The following is a 24,706-nucleotide window of genomic DNA, read 5'->3' on the forward strand; positions in this document are numbered from 1 at the left end:
AAGTTGAAATTCCCAAGTACGAGTGAAGAGTGTCGATGAGCGTGTTGTGGGGATTCAATATTGAAATTTTTTATTTACAGCCGGAAAATGGCGTAAATCCAATTAATGTAGTATTCCAAGCTATTGTAGATTAGTAGCGTAAGATACAATTTTTTTTACTTGTAAACTTAGTAATGACATATTAAATTACCAATTAAATGATATGTATGATTACTGGGGTGGTCTATATTTTAATGAAATGAATGTAATATGATAAGTTGAATTATTCAAAGATTACCCTGTTAATCAATATTCTATAATAAAAAACTAAATTAACAGAAAAATCGAACAGAAATAACAGATGTGTAAAACCATATAATGACTCGTCGAAAGTACAAGCAAATTTACTCGAAATCACTAGACGATGGTGAAATAGATTAAGTACTTTAAGCAATAATTGTATTTCAATAGAATTATGAGCAATATATTTGCAAGATATTATCTATACTTCAAATTGTGTTAACGATATGCATAAATGAATATTGTTGAGAACAAGAGCCGCAGGCTTTTAAAGGAATACAATTTGTCGTAGGGTATAGACCGATTATTATTATTATTGTTATTATTATTAGTTTAAGGAGGTTGTTAGTGAATACAGATGTAATTTATCTTACCTGAAATTTTCATTTTATTTAAGTATACATATAATTGACAAAAGCTGAAATAAAACTGAACTGTAGTCAAGTTTCTCTTTCTGCTGTTTAATCAAATAAAGAAAAAATTCTGAAAAAAATACTGATATAAGCTCAATCATCTATGAGAATTTGGAATAAAGCAGTTGGATTTATAATTTATACTAGTTTAAATGAATCATGCGGGGTCATGGATGCACACGCCTGGGAAGCCCCATACTAGAACGAAACAGCCGTTCATTGCTTCCACGTTTTCAATGGTGTTCTAACATTGATCCACTCATGATATCGATCTAAACTCAACAACCTAGACAACCCTATGCTGAAAATCGTTTTATTTCTGTAAAGAGTGAAGCTGGACATTGTTTTCACTGAACTGAATGACAAACCGACATATATGACTGTAATTTTATGTAATTTCATGCATATGAATTTATCGAATCTGTTTAACAAATTCCCCCACCCATTTAACTAATATTTAATGAAACCTAACTATTTAATACTTATTATCACAGATTAATTAATATGCTTTTGCACAAATGGCAATGTTTATGGTAATACATGTAATGAATGTTTTGTATGATCTTTTCAACCTTCAACATCACCCATGTTGTTAGGATTCAAGACCCAATATGTATTTACAAAGCATTTTTGAAATAAACTACGGGGTAATGGGTTCCCATTCATAATTGGATTCTTCAGTATGTGTCTTGAGACTATTTTAAATAGTATCCTATCTATTCTTCCCACGTACATGTCATTTCAGGTGTAAATACAGAAGTTAACCAAAAGAGTTCTATCTTGGTTATCTTCTCTCAGTAAGCTTTTGTTTCATAAGTGACAATTAACTTGAGGTTAGGAAAGATCAGTCCAAAGTCATTACTTAGTCGACCGCTATTAGGCGAGCTGGAACAATCCCCTTTGATTAGAATTTCTTTTGAGAGCTAATTACTTTTTACCTAATTTCATTTGTTGACTTTGAATATTTATTGGTAAACACGGAAATTAAATATTCCAAATCACATTTTTAACACCATCTAAAGCTCATATGAATAAAAAAATGTCTGAATTATAAATAGTCATCAAATTAATACTCTGTAACCTATATATTTCAGACTAAAAATAACAATTTTTGGGTGTCTTAAAAGTGCAATGTTTAGTAGTCCTGATTTTTGGTAATAAGTCAACTATATTTGAATAGATTTATCAGATATCATATGAATATTTATCAAATGATTCGTCATAACTGTTACATTCTTATCGAACTACTACTAACAATGTTTATTAGCATTTCCAATTATAAATGAAAATATCCGAATCGTGTCTAATAGATAATTAATGCAACTGATTAGTCTGCACAATCCAATTATTCTTAGTTACCGACAGATACATTTCAACTGCTTAAAATAAATTAGTGACAGAAATCATATCAAGCTAATACTAACAAGTTTCAAAAATCCCATTATAAATTTTCTACATATTTGTCTTAAATAGATTAACTTATCGATGGAAATTTTCAAACACAAAAGAGGATATACTGTCTAAACCTAACCGCTGTTAAACCACTTATTAATTACTAGTCAAGTCAACTAGATCTTTGTATATTATAGAAAATACCCATTTAGTTAAAGAGTAAGAACGTAGTGATTTCCTCATAACTTACGAAATACGTTCCTGTACTTCTTTTAACGTTTATTTAGTGTTCATTAAGTCGGTCGATTATGGTCAACAATAGAGACAGAATGTAGTCTTAGTTGATATTACCTCTACATTGTATGATCCTTTTAAATTAATATTATTGTGAATATTATCAAGTCTTACAAATGAAGTGTGTAAAATGTTCATGGAAAAATATAGAACCCTAGATATCGTTATTTTACAATTGAACTTAGTTATCATTGACATTATTATTCAAAGGGAACTCGAAGATTAGGTTATTACGTTGTTAATAGGGTTTTTTGAAGAATCTAAATACAAGCAACTTCGCGTCAATGTGAGCTATCCTCACTACTTGAAGTATAAATGTTAATACGGGGTCAAAATGGCATTTTTAATCCTAAAAATTAAAGTAATTATTAGTACAAATTGAATGAACATACAAACGCTTCTGTTCAGCTTTACTAATTTGAATTCCCCTTCGGTCTCATTTTTTTCGACTATATATTTTGATTGGTTAACTGTACGGCAGTTTGCCTATTGGATGATTAAAATTTCAAATCTAAAATAATATTTTGATTGGACGAATCAGTAATAAAATTTTACGTGTTTGATACAAATATTTTACAGATTTTTGGTAAGATTTTTACTAAACTAGATTTTTCTTAATGAACTTTTCCTAATGAAGACAAAGCAATTGACTGGTTGACTTATCAACAGAGAGAATTTTTTCGACATTCCACTATCTGCCCAAAATTACAATCAAATTATTTAAAACACAAGATATGGAACAAAACATAAGTCCTTCCACAATAGCAGTTGGCTTGTATACTGCTTCAGAAAATACAGATTCTTGTTTGAAACGCCTTGTCACAAAGTCACCATTAGAGGCTATGGCACAAAGATTTGGTCATGTAGTTCGCGAACTTCATATCAACTTACCGTCTCAGATAAACAATAGATATGATAGTTTACAGTATTCTAGTGATTTCACTAACTTCCCAGTTAATCCTAGAACTACTTCCTCTTCGTCACTAATGTATCCGTATTTCACTCCCATCCCTCAACTCCACTACTTCAATGCTGCAACTACTACTACTACTACCACCACCACCACCACCACCACAGTAACATCAATAGCAAACAATACTATTGTCAGTAACATTTTACCGGATAGTACTCCTCACAGTGTTTCTAAACTTCCTCTTCTATTATCGAAATCATCGTTTGATTATTTCCACTCAAAATTATGTGAAACAGTTTCAGTATCGGAAAATCTGTCTAAGATTACGTCATCTGGTGCATTAAAACAAAGTTGTAGTGAATTGCATAACATAAATGACATTGATACTATGACTGGAGATTTCAGTGATCCTTTTATATCATCACATACTTATTCATTAAATTCAGAACAACATTCTTCTCCTGAAAAACAAAACTTTCGAAACCCATTATGCGTTAAATCAAACCATTTAAATAGTTTACAAGAAAATCAATTTAATGGAATAAATGAATGTGAACTGCACTCTGTTGTAAACGAAGCTACAACTTATGGTTTAAATTTATCATTTCAAAGTGATAAAATGACTAATCGTGAGAGGTTATACCATAATTTTGAAAACTGTCATCATGGTTTCTTGAATGGAACTAATCACTGTGATATGTTGAATCCAAATAACTTATCAATATTTGAGTGTAAGAACCACTCATATCCCAACAATTTAATAAATTCGAATCTCTGCCTTTCTAAATGTGATTACATTGAGGCATATTCATCACCAATGTTCAATAATTCTTTAGAATCATATACTTGTCCAGATCATTCTGTAAAATATCCAGCTTCATCATCAAATATTTATTTGAACAAATCGATACCTATGTTTTGGTCAAACGATTGCAATAATCCGAATGTGAAACCACCATTTTCCTACATTACACTGATTGTTTCTGCAATGAATTCAAAATTATCAAAAAAGATTACATTGAATGAAATTTATGCATGGATTATGCATACATTTGCTTATTATCGTAAAAATACAAGAAGGTCAGTTGAAGTAAATAAAATAGATATCAAGTGACTTGTCGAATTTTATACGTAATCGAAGAAGAGCACTGATAAAAAAATAAATGGGAAAGTCGACACTTGGATTTAAACTTAAATAAATATTTTCAATACTAAGTTTTAAAAATTTAGTTATTCGATAAGTGCTATGATTAATACATACGTGAAAGATATAGCGTTGTTTAAACCAATAAGCTGTTGGAAATTACTTAGTAATTTTCCCAACTTAGCCATTGTTGTTTTTCGTTTGTCTCCAGTTAAAATTGAAGCATCGATAATAGTCATATAAGTGAATCAGTAACTAAAAGTCATAACCAAACAATCCTTTACAGATGGAGTACTTTATTTCATTTATAACCACAGAATAATAATAATAATAATATATGTGAATATATATATAGGGAGAGAGAGAGAAAGTTTGGTCAATTGCAATCTTTAGCATCAGTAACTGGAAAATACAAAACTTTGCCAAATATGTAGGAATAATTTGCATTTTTTTTCAATCCTGTTTCACTAAATGTGATAAATACTACATTTTATATCCATATTATAATAAGTAGATTTACATATTAATTATAAAACAAATTTTGTGTTCAGAATATGGTCTACTCTGTTCAATTTCTATTATAAATAGAGTTTACGCATATGAAGTCAGATGCTATTGGTTTGTCACTTATTAAATGATGTGGTTGATTTGACTGTACAGAAAACTAACAGAGGTAAACTTAAGTACTCTCAAAAAATCAGTCAAAAAACTATACCTTGATACCATGATTTCCATATATTTACTAGTAAATTAATTACGGAATAAACTTTAACTGATTACAACTTACTAATGATTAATCAATCCTGTTTTGAAATTAATTTGTAAACGATGCAAGATCGAAATATAACAAGTAAAATAAAGTACATTTCATGAAACTACCTCATTGATTGCTACCCTAACATCAATTACCAGTAAATTGAATATCAGAAAGTCCGATTATGTCCTCTCTCAAGCGATGATCAATTAAAATTTATTTTTTTAAAATTTAAAGTTCGTATATGGCTGCACAATAGGGAGAACTGACTGAGGTTAGAAATAGAAACCATTGAGTATAGGGCTGAATAGCCTGAAGGCTAGATGATCGTCACAAGACCTGAAGATCCTAGGTTCGATCCCCTGTGTGGTCGTGAATGCACGCTATCAATAAATTTCATTGTAGAGTAAGATGGTTATCCATTTTCTCTTAATTTTCATCATCTACAAACCTCCTATGCTGATAAAAATTATTTGTTACAACCTGTCTGCTGATATCAATTTAAAAAACAATTACAACTTCAAAGAATGAATATAATCTGTTAGTGTTGTTATGTTCTCTAAGATGAATGCTTCAATTAGCAAAACTCATCATAATCATATTAAACAACATCAGTCGCCTCGATCTCTATGTATAGGAACTGGACATTAATTATTTCATTAAGGGTTCCAAGTCAGTTCTGATAGTCTTATTTTCAACAATAGAAATATATATAAGGCAGTAATAAATACCAGCCGAACAAAAGCAGAAAAAGCCAAGGCACAAGCTGAATACTCAGATGTAAACAAGCAAGTGAAGAGGAGCATCAGAACCGACAAATGTAAATATATGGGAGATCTAACAATGAGGGCGAAAAAGGCTGCAAGAGAAAGAGACATGAGACACTTGTATGATACAACAAAGAAGCTCGCCGGAAATTATCATAAACCAGGACGGCCAGTGAAAATCAAGGGAGGAAAAGTAATAACCAACCTTGAAGAACAACGAAACAGGTGGTTAGAACACTTCAAAGAACTCTTGAATCGACCAGCTCCACTGAATCCACCCAACATCGAAGCAGCACCCACGGACCTCCTAATCGATTTTGGCCCACCAACAATTGAAGAAATCAGCATGGCCATCGGACAAATCAAGAGTGACAAAGCAGCAGGACCAGACAACATTCCAGCAGAGGCACTAGAAGGAGACGTAGCGGTAACTTCAAGGATACTCCACATTCTCTTCAATAAGATTTGGGATGAGGAACAAGTACCAAAAGACTGGAAAGAAGGACTTCTGATCAAAGTACCAAAGAAAGGCGATCTCAGCAACTGTGATAACTACAGGGGCATCACTCTTCTCTCAATACCGGGAAAAGTCTTCAACAGGGTATTGTTAAACAGGATGAAGGACTGCGTAGACGCCCAACTTCGTGACCAACAGGCAGGATTCCGTAAGGATAGATCGTCTACAGACCAAATAGCAACTCTACGGATCATTGTGGAACAGTCAATTGAATGGAATTCATCACTCTACATCAACTTTATTGACTACGAAAAAGCATTTGACAGCGTGGACAGAACAACACTATGAAAGCTTCTTCAACACTACGGCGTACCTCAGAAGATAGTCAATATCATACAAAATTCACATGATGAATTAAACTGCAAAATCGTGCATGGAGGACAGTTGACAAACTCTCGAAATAAAGACCGGTGTCAGGCAAGGTTGCTTACTCTCACCCTTTCTCTTTCTCCTGCTGATCGACTGGATCATGAAGACGTCAACATCTGAAGGGAAACACGAGATACAGTAGACAGATAGGATGCAGCTGGACGATCTAGACTTCATAGATGATCTGACTCTTCTATCGCAAACGCAACAATAGATGCAGGAGAAGACGACCAGTGTGGCAGCAGCCTCAGCAGCAGTAGGGTGAAGCAAGATTCTCCGATACAACACAACATGTACCAATCAAACTACACTTGACGGAGAAGATTTGGAAGATGTAAAAACATTTACATATTTGGGCAGCATCATTGATGAACAGGGTGGATCTGATGCAGATGTGAAAGAGCGGATCGAAAAATCAAGAGCAGTATATTTACAACTGAAGAACATCTGGAACTCAAAGCAACTGTCAACCAACACTAAGGTCAGAATTTTCAGTACAAATGTCAAGGTGGTTCTACTGTATGGGGCAGAAACTTGGAGAACTACGAAAGCCATCATCCTGAAAATACAGGTGTTTATTAACAGTTATCTACACAAAATACTTCAGATCCGTTGGCAAGACACTATTAGCAACAACCTACTGTGGGAAAGAACAAACCAGATCCCAGCAGAGGAAGAAATCAGGAAGAAGAAGCGCTGGAAGTGGATAGGATACACATTGAAGAAAGCACCGAACTGCGTCACAAGACAGGCCCTCACATGGAATCCTGAAGGTCAAAGGAAAAGAGGAAGACCAAAGAACACATTACGCCGAGAAATGGAGATAGACATGAGGAAGATGAACAAGAATTGGATGGAACTAGAAAAGAAGGCCCAGGACAGAGTGGGATGGAGAATGCTGATCGGCGGCCTATGCTTCATTGGGAGTAACAAGCATAATTAAGTAAGTAATTTTTAATAAAACTAGGATACTGACATTTTACTTATTATATTTCTTTTCTTATTTTTTAAATGGATATAGATGGCAAAATTCCATAAGACACGCATTATCGTTTAATGATTGTTTTATTAAAGTACCACGTCCATCTGGTGAAGCTGGTAAAGGTTCTTATTGGACAGTCCATCCTTTAGCCATAGACATGTTTGATAATGGTTCGTCAATGCGACGTAATCGTAAATTTATTGACGAGAATCGTTATCGTCATAATCATAGTCATGCAACTATACATATGAATGGAAAAAAGTACACATCTGTTAAAAATTATGGAATTAATTTATTAAACCATGCTCCTCATTACCACTATCAATCACAAATAAATATGAATAAAAATGACAATGTACAATGGTCAATTATGATTAGAAAAAATAATAATAATGATGATGATAACAATAACAATAATATACAAGATGACCTCATTTCAGCTCATTCAAATTCACGTGGTCAATATCATCTGAACGAAGATGATGATGACAATATTGACGGTTATATGAATCAGTTTACTGGAAAAGTGAAACAATCCACTGTATACAACAACAACAATGATAATAACATAAACAGTAAAAATCATAATTATAAGTATAACTCTAAAGATGATTATATAAAAACAATAACAATGTTGAACCAAATAAAATCTCCTTGTACTACTACGTAAGTCCAACTAATCAATATTATGAAACTGTACTTAAGATGAATATTCACAGTGATTCATTACATTAAACGAACTACTAACGTGTGTAACATCATATACTTACTCCTGTTACCCCTTGTGAAAGAGTATAGGCCGCCCACCAGCATTCTCCAACCCACTTTGACCTCAGAAATCCTTTCCGATTATTTACAGTGATTTTTCATTTTTTTGATGTCTGCTTTCAATTCTTGAAGCAATATGTTCTTTAGTCTTCCACTTTTCCGTTTCCATTCAGGATTCCAAGTTAGTGCTTGCCTCGTGATGCAGTCTGATGATTTCCTCAGTGTATGTCCTATACACTTATATATATATATATATATATATATATATATATATATATATATATATATATATAATTATGTTATAGTTTTTAACGAATACTTTTTAGAAATTGGACAACAATTTAAAAGTGCATTCAGACCATAAATGTTAAACATGAATTAAGAGTATGAAAGCAGTAGAACTTTTCTTTTTCGTTATTAAAAAAATAGAAGTTAAATTTTAACACTATTAATCATTTGAGTAATAACCCGAATTTTCATTAATTACAGGTAAATAAATAGGTGTATTTGTTAATGAATCTTAAAATATGGCTGAATTGATTTTCTCTTTCTTTCAAATGAATGTTCTTTAATAAAAAACAACAAAAAACATGAATAATAAATTAATGATAAGGTAAATAAGTATAATCATTTGATGAACAAATTTAGAAATTAGAAAACAAAGCCGCCACCAATGGAGACATTAATTCAACTAATACAATGGATGAAGGGTTGAGCAAGATCATATATTGATCAAAGTTAGACACTAACACAGTTGAATTCCAGTTCAGTAGTTTAGAGAGTAAGCATTCACACGCAAGACCGAAGGTCCTGTATTCGAGTCACATATATAAGATTGTGGATGCAAACTGATGAGGAGTCACACACTAGGACGATACGGCCGTCCATTACTTCCAGGTTTTCAATAGTGGTTTAGCTTAGATTGACTTGTGAATTCAACTTCTAAAATTACTACAATCTCTACAAATCTCCTTAAGGATAAAAGGTAAAATTGTTAAATTTTCAATAAACCACTCAGATTTTAAGTGGTTCATGCAGTGATTTCTGTAAATATATTCTAAAATTAAACTGATAACACCATCTTTTGAAACGTTGGAAATATTAAAAAACATTGAACAACTGTTTTGACTAGCTTTATCATCGAGTGTTTAATAGGCACACAAAACAACAATAAAATATCAGATCAAAATCAGCAATCGTTATCATAGAATAGATACATTATGGTTAGCAGTAAAATCCAGCGTTTGTGTGTTTCTTCCAATTACGGACTCATCAGACTGATGTACTTAAATCCAAGTGTTGACACATATTGAAACTAAAACATGGTACCATGCGCTTCAATTTTTTTTGACGTTATCTCGTCAACTACTGTTTTGTTTAAGCACTATCAGACAGTAAATTTCCAGCAATATCTAGAAAAACGAAGTTTTATGTACCACACTCGGATCAGAAAAGTAGTTATTTTTTAGTAAATTTAGTATGTTTCCAGGATCTTATAGGATGTCAAGGCCATTCGTAAACCTATAAATAAGATTGATTTCTACAACTAAACTCACTTGAAGTAAAGCTTTTCGTCTAGCTTAACATCCTTATTTTACTGTTCAAGTCCAACCGTAGGAGTGGTGTGAGAATATTGAAAGCGGTTGAGAAATCTATAGCAAGCGTTCAAGTAGCAATACTGTTTGCTGTAAAATAATATTCATAGATCTATAACTACAGAAACTGGAAAATAACTAATTAAAAATAATTATTTGCCTTAATATTTTCTTGTTTTCATATTTCTCTTCAGTTGCTTTTACTCGGCCTAACACATTACTGGACTTTCTCATTTAATTTTTTTTCATAAAGAGAGAAATCATGGAAAACTTTATCCATATCATCAGATACATTAAACTGTTTAAGCGATTGCATTCATCAAATATATGGTAGTAATACTAATACTAACAATAATAATGATAACAATAATAATAACAGCAATCATAAGAATTCCAAATATCTTTTTCCTCCTTCCTTTCATCACCATCTTGATCATCATCAGAAGAATTTACATTTGGATGCTAGTACATTCCATGACAATTATCCTGTTAACGATTACAAATGTGAAATGATTTTATCATCATCGTTATCGTCTTCCTCTTCATCTTCCCTTTCTTTTTCATCATCGTCGGCATTTTCTCCCTCTTCCATTGCTATGGCTACTCTCTGTTCTTCACCAACTTCATCAGGATTAATTTGTAATCCAAATCAATATCACCATGATATTCAATCACATAATACATTAGATTATCATCAATATATTAATCATTACAAAAATCAATTAAATCCTTGTTTAAGCTTATTAAACAATTCTTATCAGAAATCAATTAATTCCTCACAGAATTTAATCAATTCAGAAAATATCGATAATAAAACTAGTAATAATAATAATAATAGCGATGATAATAACTGGAATAAAATTAATGTTAATAATGAAAACAGTATTGGTACATATGATAATACCGATTACGATGACAATGAAGGCAATGTAATTGATTCAACCGATAATAATAATAATGATAAATCATTATTATCACGAACTACAATTAAATGGTATAAAGAATTTTCTCTGAATCAAATACTTTAATGTATATATATTACGTAATTAATAAATTGGAGTTTTATTTAAATAATGAAGCCTATTTGTGTCTCATAGATAATTGTTTTATTCAAAATGGAAATATAATTCATGAAAAAAAGATTCAGTGAAAAAAATTCAAGGCGTGTATTGTAGAAAAATGGTGAGTGTTCCAAATGTGGCTCACCAACTTTGTAGTGGCTGATTTCTTATATATCTCACTCCAGTAAATAGTACCCCATTAACTGTGGATTCAACACAGGCTAAATCTCCTAGTAGAATTATAGATTTATTCGAGATTTATTCAAAATCCTGAACACCAATTATAGAGATAGTTTATTGTTAAAAATTAGTAAAATCCGCAAGCGTGCAGGAAGCAAGCACACATGGAAAAGAGTGTGTGAGCACTGCTGAGGAGTCCCACAATAGGACGAAACGACTGTCCAGTGCTTCCAAGTTTTCCATGGTGGTCTAGCTTCAATTGACTCATGATCTCAACTGTCGAAATTACTATAATGTCCACAATACACCTTCTGATACTAAAAATCCATGTATATTTTTGAGTGTTAATGGATTGTGGATAACTTGTTGATTGTCTTTGCTTACAACCAATGGGAGAATAGATTAAATATTGATGTGCAGACATCAGCTTAACCAGACTCACACAGAAATTTACATATTGGATTAAGTGTCTAAATACAGTGAGCAGACAATTAATACAGTAGTTGAATGGGATTACTACAATATTTTTGGGTTGAGTTAAATAACTTCAAAATGAGATGGTACATTTGAGATGTGGTGAGCAGTGAAATAAAGGATGTGTGTTTCGTTCTACTTGAGACTGGTCAGCTGGATGTATCTCTGCCCAAGTATTGATGTTCACACTGAAATTGAAACCCAGTATTTTTCGTTTACAATGTTGATGGGCTATCTACTTAGCTAAGTAGTCAGAATTACTATTTGCTCGATGTATCCTAAGATATTACAGACTTGTAACTATAACTTATGGTGTAATTGCTAAATAGAGACAATCAGCAGACGATACACATATGATACTAATGACTGGTCAATCATGATTCTAAATATCAATAGTGGGCAACTGAAAACTCTAACTGGTAAAATCAACATGGTTTTGAATCAAAATAGAAACATTAGGTTTGTAGTTAGATTGATGAACAACTGGTTGGTAGAGAGGTATCTTATTGATTTGATCAAAACCAATATTCTCAAATGAATAATTAATCAAGATGTAAAACTCTCAGATTTAATGAATAAACATTAAAATCGCAAACAGTAACCATTATTCTTAAACAAGTATAAAATTGATTTGTTCGAACTTTTTCATGTAGACACTTTTGTTTAGTTCAAAAATAGTTGTTCTAAAAAATTAAAGTAAACTAGAAAACCAAACGAGAATCGTAGGGCATTAAATGATGGTTTCGTTCGAGTTTGGGACACGTCATAAGTGTGTGTATCTATAGGCTCATGCAAGACAGAACTTGGAACTTTCAATCTGGATTTTAAAAAATATCATTCCATGAATTACTTGATATAGGATTATTCTTATTCAATACCAGCAGTAAGTTAATGGAAGACTGTTGATGTAATTCATTCTGAAGATTACAACATTCCAATAATAATTTCTGAAATTAATTCTGAAGCCCATACCTAATGAACAGAAAATAACAAGCACATAGTTACGTGTTTGATGGCGATTTGTACAACCTGATATCATAATTTTTTACATACAAGACTAACTAGCTTTTATCTTCATTAACGAAATATGTATAATATACTGATAACATTTCATAAGCTATAAAATAGGTTTCAGAAGTTGAATTTTTAAACTATTTCAATTTTAATTTATTTATAAATTATTGACATTCATCATAATATACCTGTATAGATTATCATAATCTGATTTAATCTAAACAATTAATTTTCTTTATGAAGCATGTCTTGTAGAGATTTTGTATTATTATTATTCAACTGTCTTCTCACTAACAATTTGTACTTTCCATTAACTGTGTGTAGTTATACAATCTAATTCATTCTGATTGTTGACATAGAAATTGCCTTGACTGGTTTAATATTTTCATCTATCCACATAAGTACTCATTTGTATTACTGTAAAGCTTAACAACTATCTAAATGAAGATAATATTGCTCACTTACATATATTATTCAAAAGTAATTGAACGATCCATTGATATTATTTGAACAATAGTATACAAGTTCAGAACTAAAATGAAATAATTGCCTAGATACTAGTTTAATATTTACAATGAAAATCATTTTTAAATTAATGAACTTTTTCATTTTCAAATTCCAAATTCAAAAATAGCGTGTGAGTCGTAAACATAACGAATATTATTATTGAATAAAATAAATTATAATCCCAAAACAAAAAAAAAAGAAATACACTATGCATCTATTTAATCTTGTTGTAATTGAATAATTAACTTTATTATTATTATTATTTGATTTTTTTTCCAAATAGATCTAATATTAACTCAATACATGTTGATTGATTTGTTGATAACTTAATTTCTATTGGATAAATTTAAAATAGTTGAGTATTGTTCATATCGATGTTTTGAAAATATAAATATACACCTGACCAGATGTATTTATTCATTAGAAATGTCATATCATTCATTTATAGATGATTGAGGTGAAAATATGATATTCAATTTCTCATCTTGTATTATCTTAAACTGTTACTTATTCTTTTTTCCTCTTCTTCTTCTTCTTCTTATCCTCATTCACCTCAATATAAAGAAAATAAATTTATGATAAATATAAAGAATTAAATTCTAAAGAATTCAAATTATTTATCTCTATAAAATACTGGAAAGTTTACAGGTTTTATGAAAACATGCATGCCAATGTACGACAGTGCGTGTATATAGTTAATTATACGGTATACATATAACTGAAAACATTAAAAATATAATAACATGCAGACAATTTATGTGTATCTGTGTACGTAAACATGTATCTTTATACATTAATAGGAAAAAAAATAAGGACATAATGAATTTTCATAGCCTTTTCATATGAATCAATCAGTTATCATCAATAATGTCAGTTATGTGTAAATTTTATTAAAATATGAAAAAATAATCATCATCAATGTATAATTCTATCATTATCCGAAAGGATAGAGTATATTAATGCGACAATAGCGTGCATTCAAAAAATCCTTCTATCAATGATACTCAAATAATAATAATAATAATAATAATAATAATAATAATAATAATAATAGTATAATATTAATATGATAATGATAATCACAATAATAATATAGACTAAGAATGAACTAACTTTTATTCTCAATTTTTTACAGAATAATCTCTGGCTCAACCACGTTTCATTTATTTCAAACGTGACAACAACATGATATGAAAAAATAGTATTAAAACCGAATGGATAAACTTTTATTTAATCATTAATGTATAGAAGATCAACATTTCAATTGGCTGGTGAAATATGGATGTATTTTAGTATAACACTCCTCGCTTTTTAACTATTGAGACATAAATATATATATGACTAACTGAATGATTTTCATAAGTTGTAATTAATGGTAATACAGTTTATATCACTTTGTATTTTTATTTAATTCATCAGTCCAATTTATTTGTCATTATTTTATCGAGCTTTGTTATATCAGTCAACGAATCACATTCGTGATCGATAAAAGCTTGGTGATAAAATTTTAGAACATACAATGTTAGGATGCGAGACTATATGCTTAACTCAGTATAATTCTTGTTCAGTATTTTTTTTGTCCAAATGTTCGGTATATTATTTATTTCATCTCAGTAAGGCATTTATTCAGCATAATAATCTTTGTACTAATTTATTGTGAATTTCGTTCTTTTTTATACGTAGCAGTTCTATGTAAAGCCTATTTATTTTGAGTGTGTGTCATTCTTTACTAATAATCGAATGTTACTAAAATCACTATAAAAATGAGTGTATCTAATTAAAGTGGTTGTTATGATATCAAAGGGTGAAATAAAATCTGCTTCTGACTTTAGTTTTTCCCTGTTTTCTTGTGTCTTATGAATGTCAATCCCCCTTTGTTCCAAGATCTACTTTCCCAGTTATAAAAGAGTTGTTATCCAATGTATTATAGTTCTCATTTGTGAGTGCAAGGTTTCAGTCAGTATAAAAAATTCTTTTGTATTTGTCTATCTTATTTTCAACTAGGCCACAGGTTGCTGATAGGAGATATTTACCTGATTTTTATTTTAACTCTTTTCTTTTTAGTAAGCTTGCGATCGACTTCACTTTATTAGTGTTTGCTTATTCCGGGTTTTGGTACGTGCTATTCCTTAAGCAACTTTTTATTTCATTTATAAGAGCTCACGGCGAAAAGTATACAAACCTAATAATACCTCATAAGGAAATATTTATTCGAAATGAATTACAAACACGTTGAGTGAACACCTAAGTGGATAAGTACTTGAATTCATCACTGTGAGTTTGTTTTGACGTTGATTCCAATCAATTGCACGTGGACACATGAATGCACTAGAAAGAAATACACAAACCTTCGTTCTTTATAGGGTATGGCTTAACAAGTGACCAATTGAATTGTAGTTTTTATCGCCCACCACGCTGAGTTAGTCTGACCTTGTCTTTATTAAACTGTTTATCAATGAATATTGTAACTATTTTTAACATGAATGTTACACATAGGATACTCATTCATCACGTGTCCCATAACTGTGTCAATGTGTGCTATTCCAATATTTTGAATATATTTTTTACTTCTATACTATTTACAGTAATCTGTGTTTCAGACACAGGATACAGTAATAATGACCAAGTTTGTGATTTAATAAACTGACTAGACAGTATTATTGGAAATGCCTGATTATGAGATAATTTTAGGCGTAATAAATTGGAGGCATGCAGAAGGCTAACAATAGTTTGTCCTAGTTAATTTCGAGTAAATTGAGCATTGAGTAGATTGTTATTAAAAAATAATACATTTGTAATATCACAATGAGTAGAAAAATGAGATTTTCTGACGTTTCGTGACTTAGTGAAAGCCACCCTGGAAATAACTGGTATGTTAATAATAAAATACACAATATTAACTTGATCAAGAGTGTCAATCATAGAGTATAGCTTATATTCTCATTAAGATCAACGGCTATATTTCGACATCAGTATGACAAAAGGAAATAGACAATATAAGGAGTTGGGCTGGGTTGACAAAAGCTGATAATCCTGAGTTACAGTTGATGAATGCTTGACTTCCTAGACTTTTCTACTCGAAATTTCATGAATTGTACTAGTATTTTGTCCTATTTGAGACTCACTGGGTGTAGGTACCTGCATTCTAGAGTTGATTTCCACTCTGGGACTCGGACTCAATACTGTTCGCTTCAAGCACCATAGCTTTATTTACTTAGCTACTAAGTCCGAACAACTACTCACTTATGCAACGAGTATGGGTTTTAATTCAATTTGAAATTGACTAGATCATTCCGTTCTTATTATTTTAACCGAAATTTGCTCAATCTTGGGATTCGTGTCAATCCAACTGACGAGTCCTAAATAGAACAAAACGCACTTCCTAGATTCCATTGCTAGATAAATTCCATCTATTCCATATTAAATTGTGTTGCGATGCGTATATTGATGCAATGAGCGCATGATGTACATATCCCAAAATAGACTGATCAAATTTCAGTCAAAAATACCAACGAGATAATCCAATCTATTTCAAATTGAATTAGTTTGGTTGGCATTGACTTCTGGAAATCATACAATATCAATTTTAATTTAATTTATCTAGAGATAGAATACATCTCCATGAATTTGTGGAGGATTCGTTTTTTTAGTACTTAATGTATATGTGGTATCAAGCGATTCCGGGCAATATTCTGTTTGTTTATAAGTAGATAATTTTTACTGAGGATTTCATTCCAATCTTAAAATTTCAAAGTAATTGCTTTTTCATCCTGAAAGTTGGGATGCGCTACGGTGTCATGTTCATAGAAAACATATAAAGAGATAGTTTTGGACGACTGAATTGAAATCCCTAGTGAAAATTATACTCTCATATGCTACATATTGTACTTAATAAAAAAAAGGTTGATCGACCTCACCATTCATCGATCTTTATTTTTTAATTGTGAGGAAGATAATTCTGATTTACACTGATGAGTGGCGGAAATGAACTAATACTGACGGAATGTTTTGAAGCAGAACTAGTAAAAATCATTAGTTTACGGTACAGACTAATCAAGATGTCAAACTAAATTGGAAAGGTTTTCGAGTATAGAGTAGATTTATTACAGTTTAATGTGTTCTCTTTATCTTAGTTAAACGTTTGTTTTGATTAATCCAAGCCACACTCGCACTCAGTTATCCAACGGACAGCTAATGAATAGACAATTACTAAGAAAGGAGTACATTATGATAAAGTGTATAGGGGCAGATGTAATAAATAACACAATAGGAAGTGTCAGATAGCAGGCCAGTCTGAATACACTCATTTACCAATCAGAAATTAACTTTACAGACTTATCAGTTCCATGCCTATGCACCACTAGGTTCACCACCACGCTACCAACGGACCATAAAAAGTCCCACTTTACTAAACTTCTAATCAAACATCAGAAGAATAAATGATTGGTACTGTTCATCGTTCAAACATAAGTCACGTGTATATAGGAGACCGAGCTATACGATTTCTGAAACATAATAGGTATACTACGAAGATATTTTAGACACAAACCTGTTTAGGATTTGAATGATTGCCTGACTGTAATTTATGACTGGTCAAATATCCAGTGTCGAGTAACAAGCCCTATTTTGACGTACTTGGTTGACATTGGTCACCATGTCGATACAAATTTAGCTTTAACAGTTACTGTAAGGTTCCTCAGAAATTTTTCAATTTTGGTTCTTAATTATATTCTTACATAAATTATCTTAATAATCTGATTGTCTAATTTTATTTGAATCTTTTATAATTAACTAACTATTATTAATTTTACAAGTAACACTAAACGTTTATATTTATTTGCTGAATCTCAAACTTACTCAATTTATACTTTAATTCTTACGTAATTTCGCCTTCGTTTTAATCTAGTATTCATTGAATTACTAACCTAATGCAAAACATCAGGGGAAATATAGTGATACGTTGTCAAGTTAATTGACCATCGCTTATCTGGTATTATGTAAAACCTGTATACATGTACATAAATGACAAGGAACTGATTAGAAAGGAATATTTCTCTGTTCAGTACCTTAAACCGTTGTTGTTACCTTGACGTGGTGGTCGGGCTTGTCTATCGTGATGAAGCAACCGAGCTATACTGGCTGGAACAACCGTTCCTCATGGTCCCACCATATCAGACAGATCGGTTGAAGAGCGGTAAGACTAAAAGCAACAAACCCAAGGCCCGAAGCCGAAGTCGTACTGCTGACTGTACAGAGGTGTGACAGCAGTAAGGTGTTTCCTTCAGACAATCAGCATGACAGCGATGCTGCCTTCCCACAAGGAGGAGTGGGGTTAGAAAAGGTCGACCCTAAAAATGCACACCTCGCCTTATCCCACGGATATCCGTCTCTGGCGGTAAGGTCTCAACAAGTACGGAGTTAACACAAAAATTACCCATAAAAAGGTCGTGCACGACCGGCCTCAAGCAGTTGTCCCTTGGGCTCTGCGGTCACGCTCCCAGGTCGTTAAGACCAACACTAATCCAATTTCCTTTTCAGGTTTCTCAAGAAATACCCTTCCACGGTGTGGGCAACCGGGAAGTGAAAACCGCCCTCATACCTCTAACAGCACTCAAGACACTACTTTAAACACGTAATAAGCCAAAAGATAGTTTAGAAATGACTGCATAACACAACTATTTGGAAAAAATTGATTAAAAATGCGTAAACCTAACCACTAATTGGCAGGTTCTGACTTTTCCTACATTTTCTTTTCTCACGTCACGATTTTCCTTAAATGTTACCGATTCACTTCGGTCAACATCTCTGATTTGTTGTTGGTAGGTAATATTTGAAACACTAACTCGACCCTATAGTCTTTTCATCCTTACAAAAGTGAGCAATACAAAGAATCGATCCACATGGAAACAGTTCTCTGCTTATCTAAATCCTCCACTATAAAAGTACTGTATGTCTGAAAACGTCCTAAATATCATTGTAGTGAACGAGAACTTAAGTAGGGAAAACCAATTTATTATTTATTGCAAAATCACAGTGACTTAGTAAAATAAGATTGTACATCAAATACATCATTTGCACATCTTTGAAATGTCCCTTACAAACTCCATCGCTCCTTCATTCCTATCATGATTTTGATTGCTCTCAGTTCCCTTCTCTTCATTTTCCCATTATGTAAGTAAGAGTTCTACTTCCCACGCCTGATACATACTATTCATATCTGTTCGTATAAGCACCAAAGACCACACTATGCCTTTAGCGCATACCACCTATTTGAATAAAATGATCTGTCCAGAAAGCAGATAGTGACCAATGTTTTCCGTCTAGCTTGGAATGTTTAAGTCTTTAACGCCAATAGTTGACTATTATCAGTGGAACAAACCCTCTATTATTAAAACCTATTTTTGCAAAGAAGAAGTAGTCTTGTTAATTAGAACGATACATAAAGTCCCAGATACATGTTAGGACAATACTTTTAAAAGTTGATTCATGAGGGTGAAAAACGTTGGTTGCGAAAACGGGATACTTCATTTGATATGATGGAGTTGAGATGATATCTCTTCACTTATATCAATACACGTGGATAACTACGGACATTCATTCGATTGGGAAAATGTAGAAATCTTAGACAGAGGAAACTCCAAAAACACCAGAGAATTTTTAGAAGCTTGGCACTCAGGTCAATCAGCAATCAACAAACATATTGAAATCAATCCAATTTATCAACCAATCAGGAAAATCATGCATAAATATAGGAACAAAAATCAAACCAATGGGAGACACAACCAAAACAAAGAAGTAAACAATGATAAATTTAAGGTCAACAAGAACCAATCAACATCGAGGTGCACAGAACAAGCTGTGAAACACATATGGAGAAATTCGAACACTTCACTTCTATCTGAAGTTTGTGCTGATGATGTCGTTCAGAAGAACGATGAAAGCTCCACGACCAAACCATCCAGCTCAGAGAACAAAACACCACCAAAAAAAAGATATGATGGAGTATAATGATAAAATAGTGCTGTCAGATAATAACTAACCAACCCTGAGTAAAAATTGACCATACAAGACGAATCAATTAAATTCTAAAAAGTACTAGTCATTTATTATACATACATTAATAATGTCTCACTATAGAAGTGAGCAACGACTAGCTAGTCAAAAACTATAAAACAAATTTTATTCCATGAGGAATGAAATGTGATATTTCTTTGTCACTATTCTCAAACTCTCATCGACGCTTCACACTACCCGTAGATGAACACTTCCAGTTAAAGAATGTAACCTGATTAACTGGCTTGTTTCACAAACATAGAGCAAAACTGCTCTCAAAGTCGCGTTGTAGACCTGATTGATATAATCTGTTTTGTCTTTCACTATGTGTGAATTTACACGGCTACACAAACTTCTCGACTACTTCTAACTGCTCGCTACCAAGTGTGAGTGCAGATTTAGGGATCTATCGGTCTTGTAAAAAAAAAACTGCAATTAAAAGATGCAAAACATGTGCCATTCCTACGGACAATGATTGTCAACTGATTAAGTGTAGATTGCTTGGGTATCATTGCACAGTAAGACAATATCATGCGCAGACTGAAGGTTGGAAAGTCTTTCTCCACGTAACAGATCAACGCCATCATTACCTACATCCACCAGAGCTGTTTTCCAAGCATCGTTGATGGCAAAGTTGAAGAGAAATGGTGAAATTGGGTAACCCTGACAAATTTTACTGCTTGAATGAAACAATGTCGAGAAATGGTTGTATGCCCTTGCTCTGCCTGAGATATTTGTATATACGACCTTCAAGATATATTAATAAACTTTCAAGTACACCCTATGAAACGACACAAGTAACATGTTTGTATCCTCGTTAAAATAGTGATTCAAACCAAATTAACCAATTACATATTCTACTAACTAGTGAATAAAAACACTAATTTCGTATATAAAAGATATAAAGAATTTTTCTCGACACACATCAATCATTATTGATATTTCATCAGCAATAGGCATGAAAGTGTTTATTAACAGTTGTCTACGCAAAATACTTCAGATCCGTTGGCAAGACACTATTAGCAACAACCTACTGTGGGAGAGAACAAACCAGATCCCAGCAGAGGAAGAAATCAGGAAGAAGAAGCGCTGGAAGTGGATAGGACATACATTGAGGAAGGCACACAACTGTGTCACAAGACAAGCCCTCACATGGAATCCTGAAGGCCAAAGGAGAAGAGGAAGACCAAAGAACACATTACGCCGAGAAATGGAGACAGACATAAGAAGAATGAACAAGAATTGGATGGAACTAGAAAGGAAGGCCCAGGACAGAGTGGGATGGAGAATGCTGGTCGGCGGCCTATGCTCCATTGGAAGTAAAAGGCGTAAGTAAGTAATAGGCATGAAACACTAAAATAATAAGTATTAAATTGATATAACATTTTATCATTAAAATAAACAAAGGTATATTTTTATACTCATGTTTATTATTTTCAAAACATATTAAATGTATATATAGATATCACATTTTATTTAATAAACTAATTGACCATTTTGTTGAGTTGATTTGATAGTTGTAATTATTAACAAATTATGATCAAATTTATAAAAACGAGCCATTGATGCACAGATGACACTGGTCTTAAAAGAAAGAATCAGACAAAAAGTAATATTAGAAAAAATTTAATATTTACACTGATAAATTGTCAACATTTATAATTGAACAATTATATAAACAGATACGTATATTACCATATAATAATTTTAATGAAGCTATGTAACATGCCAATAAATAATCAATTGTCTTAGTAGTCGAAATAGTTATAAAACGATTTAAAATTTTTATTCAAAAAGATGTTGGAAATCTATCCTTCTCTCCTCATTAAATTAAGTAGTTGAGATGTGGTTTAAAATGGAATTTAAATCCAAGCAATATGGTTATAATAGAATCTAACTGACTAGTGTTGAGTCGGTTTTCGGAGAACTTCAGCGGAGCCTCCAGAGGCCCAAAAGGAGCCAAAGAGTCCTAGCCAATCAGAGCACGATGGAGCATTCTAGAATTCCAACGTGGCGTGCTACTATTGGTCAGTAGCATAATATGTTGCTAACAGATTGGCCGAAATATGATGTTGACTTAACAAACGCTAACATCTATAAATACCCATGTTTTCTTTACAAAAACGAACCTTGGAGTAAAGTATTTCTCTCATGCTTTACGTCTTCTCTCTGGTGTTCAGGTCGCTGTGTAGTTCTAGCTTGCGGGTTACCAGAATAGCTTAGGAAACGAATATAGCGTTCAATCGACAAGACTTATCAACTAGAGATTAAGTTCCATACGATTTCTTAAATATTAATCATGTTTTAACGAAAAAAATTAGTATTAGTTATGATTCGACTCTAGCTAGCCATGTAATTTAGGATAACAGAATTCATTAGTGAATGCAGCACAGCACAACCTTCAACGAGTCCCACCTAAATAATTCTTAACTCAACCTTTAACTACTGAAAACACGAAAGCATCAATGTTATTGTCACTCCAACAGATTTTGAAACTAAAAAAAATACATTGGTACTTATAAAATTATTCAGGATGTCCTTTGGAATTAGCAATCAGGTATGTAGGTTTCTCAGAGTTGAACTCAACTATAAGCACGTAATTTGAAAATCCACAAAATCCATTTTTGGTCGATTATAGTTTAATTTTTAGGAAACGATGTATTTTTTAACGGCATTAACAAGAAGAGTTAGTCTTGATTTTAGATAGCACTACTTTGACTGACAGATACTTTTATGTCTAACGTAAAAAATATACACAAATGCCGTGGTACGGTTGAGGGTGGGGAGAGTCCGCTCTCCCTCTCCCAATACTCTCACAAGACCGCGCTCATACAACCACTGACAGTGTAGTCCTACCCACTACCTTCTCGCGGGTGTTGTTTAAAAAATTGAGGGGATGAAAAGCGAATGTTCGGCGCTTAAACCGGGTTGATGGATATGGAGGATCCACTTAGGAGAGTTAGAAAACCCTGATCCCGAACCAATGGTGCACATGGGCTCCAGAATCCTGAAGGAACAAAAGACATATAAACCTATTGTTGGCTTTTTATCAGTCAGATCACATTGAATTGGTCACTGCTCTGCTTGTTTGTGTTGAGAATCGACTGCGATTGTTCAGTTGATTAACTCGAATGAGAGCTAATTATTATCATGAAACCATTTATTATTTATATGTATTTATAAATAAGTGTTCCAAGAACTTAAGTCTTTTGACTTTATTCAATGCGGGGTACGTTATTCCGGTGAGTCTGTTTGACTTCTGTTATGATTATCAACCTACGCGGTGTTCATTACTACCGACAATGAACCAGCATGAAAATCAAACAACTATTAATTGTGAAAAGAAATAGTTACATAACTAATAATCTAACACCACCACCCAATGTAGTAGGCCGAAACAAAACAATAACAAACAAATTTACACTTACCCACGTTTTACCAATTTTTACTAAACTCTTTCGATGATCTGTTAATTGTTTCATTCGATCAAATTGTTTATTTAATTCATCATAATATAAATTTAAATATCGTTCAGAATTCTCCAAATGATTTACATTATCTTTATTTGGATTGTTTAATGAAGATAGAAATTTCAATTTTGGTAAGTAATACCAATTTAATTGACCAGTTTGTAAATAGTCTGGAGTTAATCGAATATAGAACTCTGGCAATTCGCATGGTAAATAACGTGCCTGAATAAAATTGTGGTTGGTAATAAAAAAGCAATAAATAATATACTAGACAATACTTTTAATTGTATATGAAAATAAATAAAATATTATCATTACTGTTTTAAAGTTATGTATACTTACTAAATAGTGGGTTGTCAGAGATTATTAAATTTCATAGTTCACATCATTGAATAACAACTATTGCGTTGCTAGGTGACAGTCTTGCTATTGGTCTAATTGGACTCCGTTGGTCACGGCTTCTTGCTACAGCTTTGGAGATTTCTTCTTAAAATCAGTCACTATTGAACAAATACTAAGACGTAAAAGCTGCCTAGTGCTTCATGGTTTTCAAAGTTTTTTAGCTATGATTAGTCCGTGATATAAACTATGACATTAATTTGCCTTCAGTAGACAGACAAGTAAGCCTGAGTTTTTAATGAACTAGGTTTTGGGATATATTTTATTTTAATAGTTGATATCATGAGTCAATTGAAGCTAGACCACTATCTAAAACCTGGAAGCACTGAATGGCCGTTTCGTCCTATGTGGGACTCCTCAG

The 24,706-nt window shown here is 32.3% G+C and overlaps 2 protein-coding genes across 2 annotated transcripts in view; one reads left to right on the top strand and one right to left on the bottom strand.

The window, feature by feature from the left end:
- Positions 1-3,112: 3,112 nt before the first annotated feature.
- Positions 3,113-16,139, top strand: FOXA2 (Hepatocyte nuclear factor 3-beta; the record flags this gene model as incomplete). The annotated part of the gene is made up of 5 exons (XM_012944533.2): positions 3,113-4,371; positions 7,864-8,490; positions 10,441-10,919; positions 15,488-15,538; positions 15,581-16,139. The coding sequence occupies 4 exons, from the start codon at positions 3,113-3,115 to the stop codon at positions 15,514-15,516; spliced, it is 2,394 nt and encodes a 797-aa protein (XP_012799987.1). The 3' UTR covers positions 15,517-15,538; positions 15,581-16,139.
- Positions 16,140-21,952: 5,813 nt separating this feature from the next.
- The window catches only part of MS3_00001407 (uncharacterized protein), a gene marked incomplete at its 3' end in the record, with an annotated part of 44,618 nt that continues 41,864 nt past the window's right edge, over positions 21,953-24,706 (bottom strand). Inside the window, exons 15-16 of the mRNA XM_035730734.2 lie at positions 23,905-24,168; positions 21,953-22,060 (exon numbers count right to left, since the gene is read on the bottom strand). Coding sequence (XP_035586279.1) covers positions 21,953-22,060; positions 23,905-24,168 — 372 coding nt within the window. The remainder of the gene's footprint in view (positions 22,061-23,904; positions 24,169-24,706) is intronic.

This window comes from Schistosoma haematobium, chromosome 1 (assembly GCF_000699445.3).
Source record: "Schistosoma haematobium chromosome 1, whole genome shotgun sequence".
Lineage (NCBI taxonomy): Eukaryota > Metazoa > Platyhelminthes > Trematoda > Strigeidida > Schistosomatidae > Schistosoma > Schistosoma haematobium.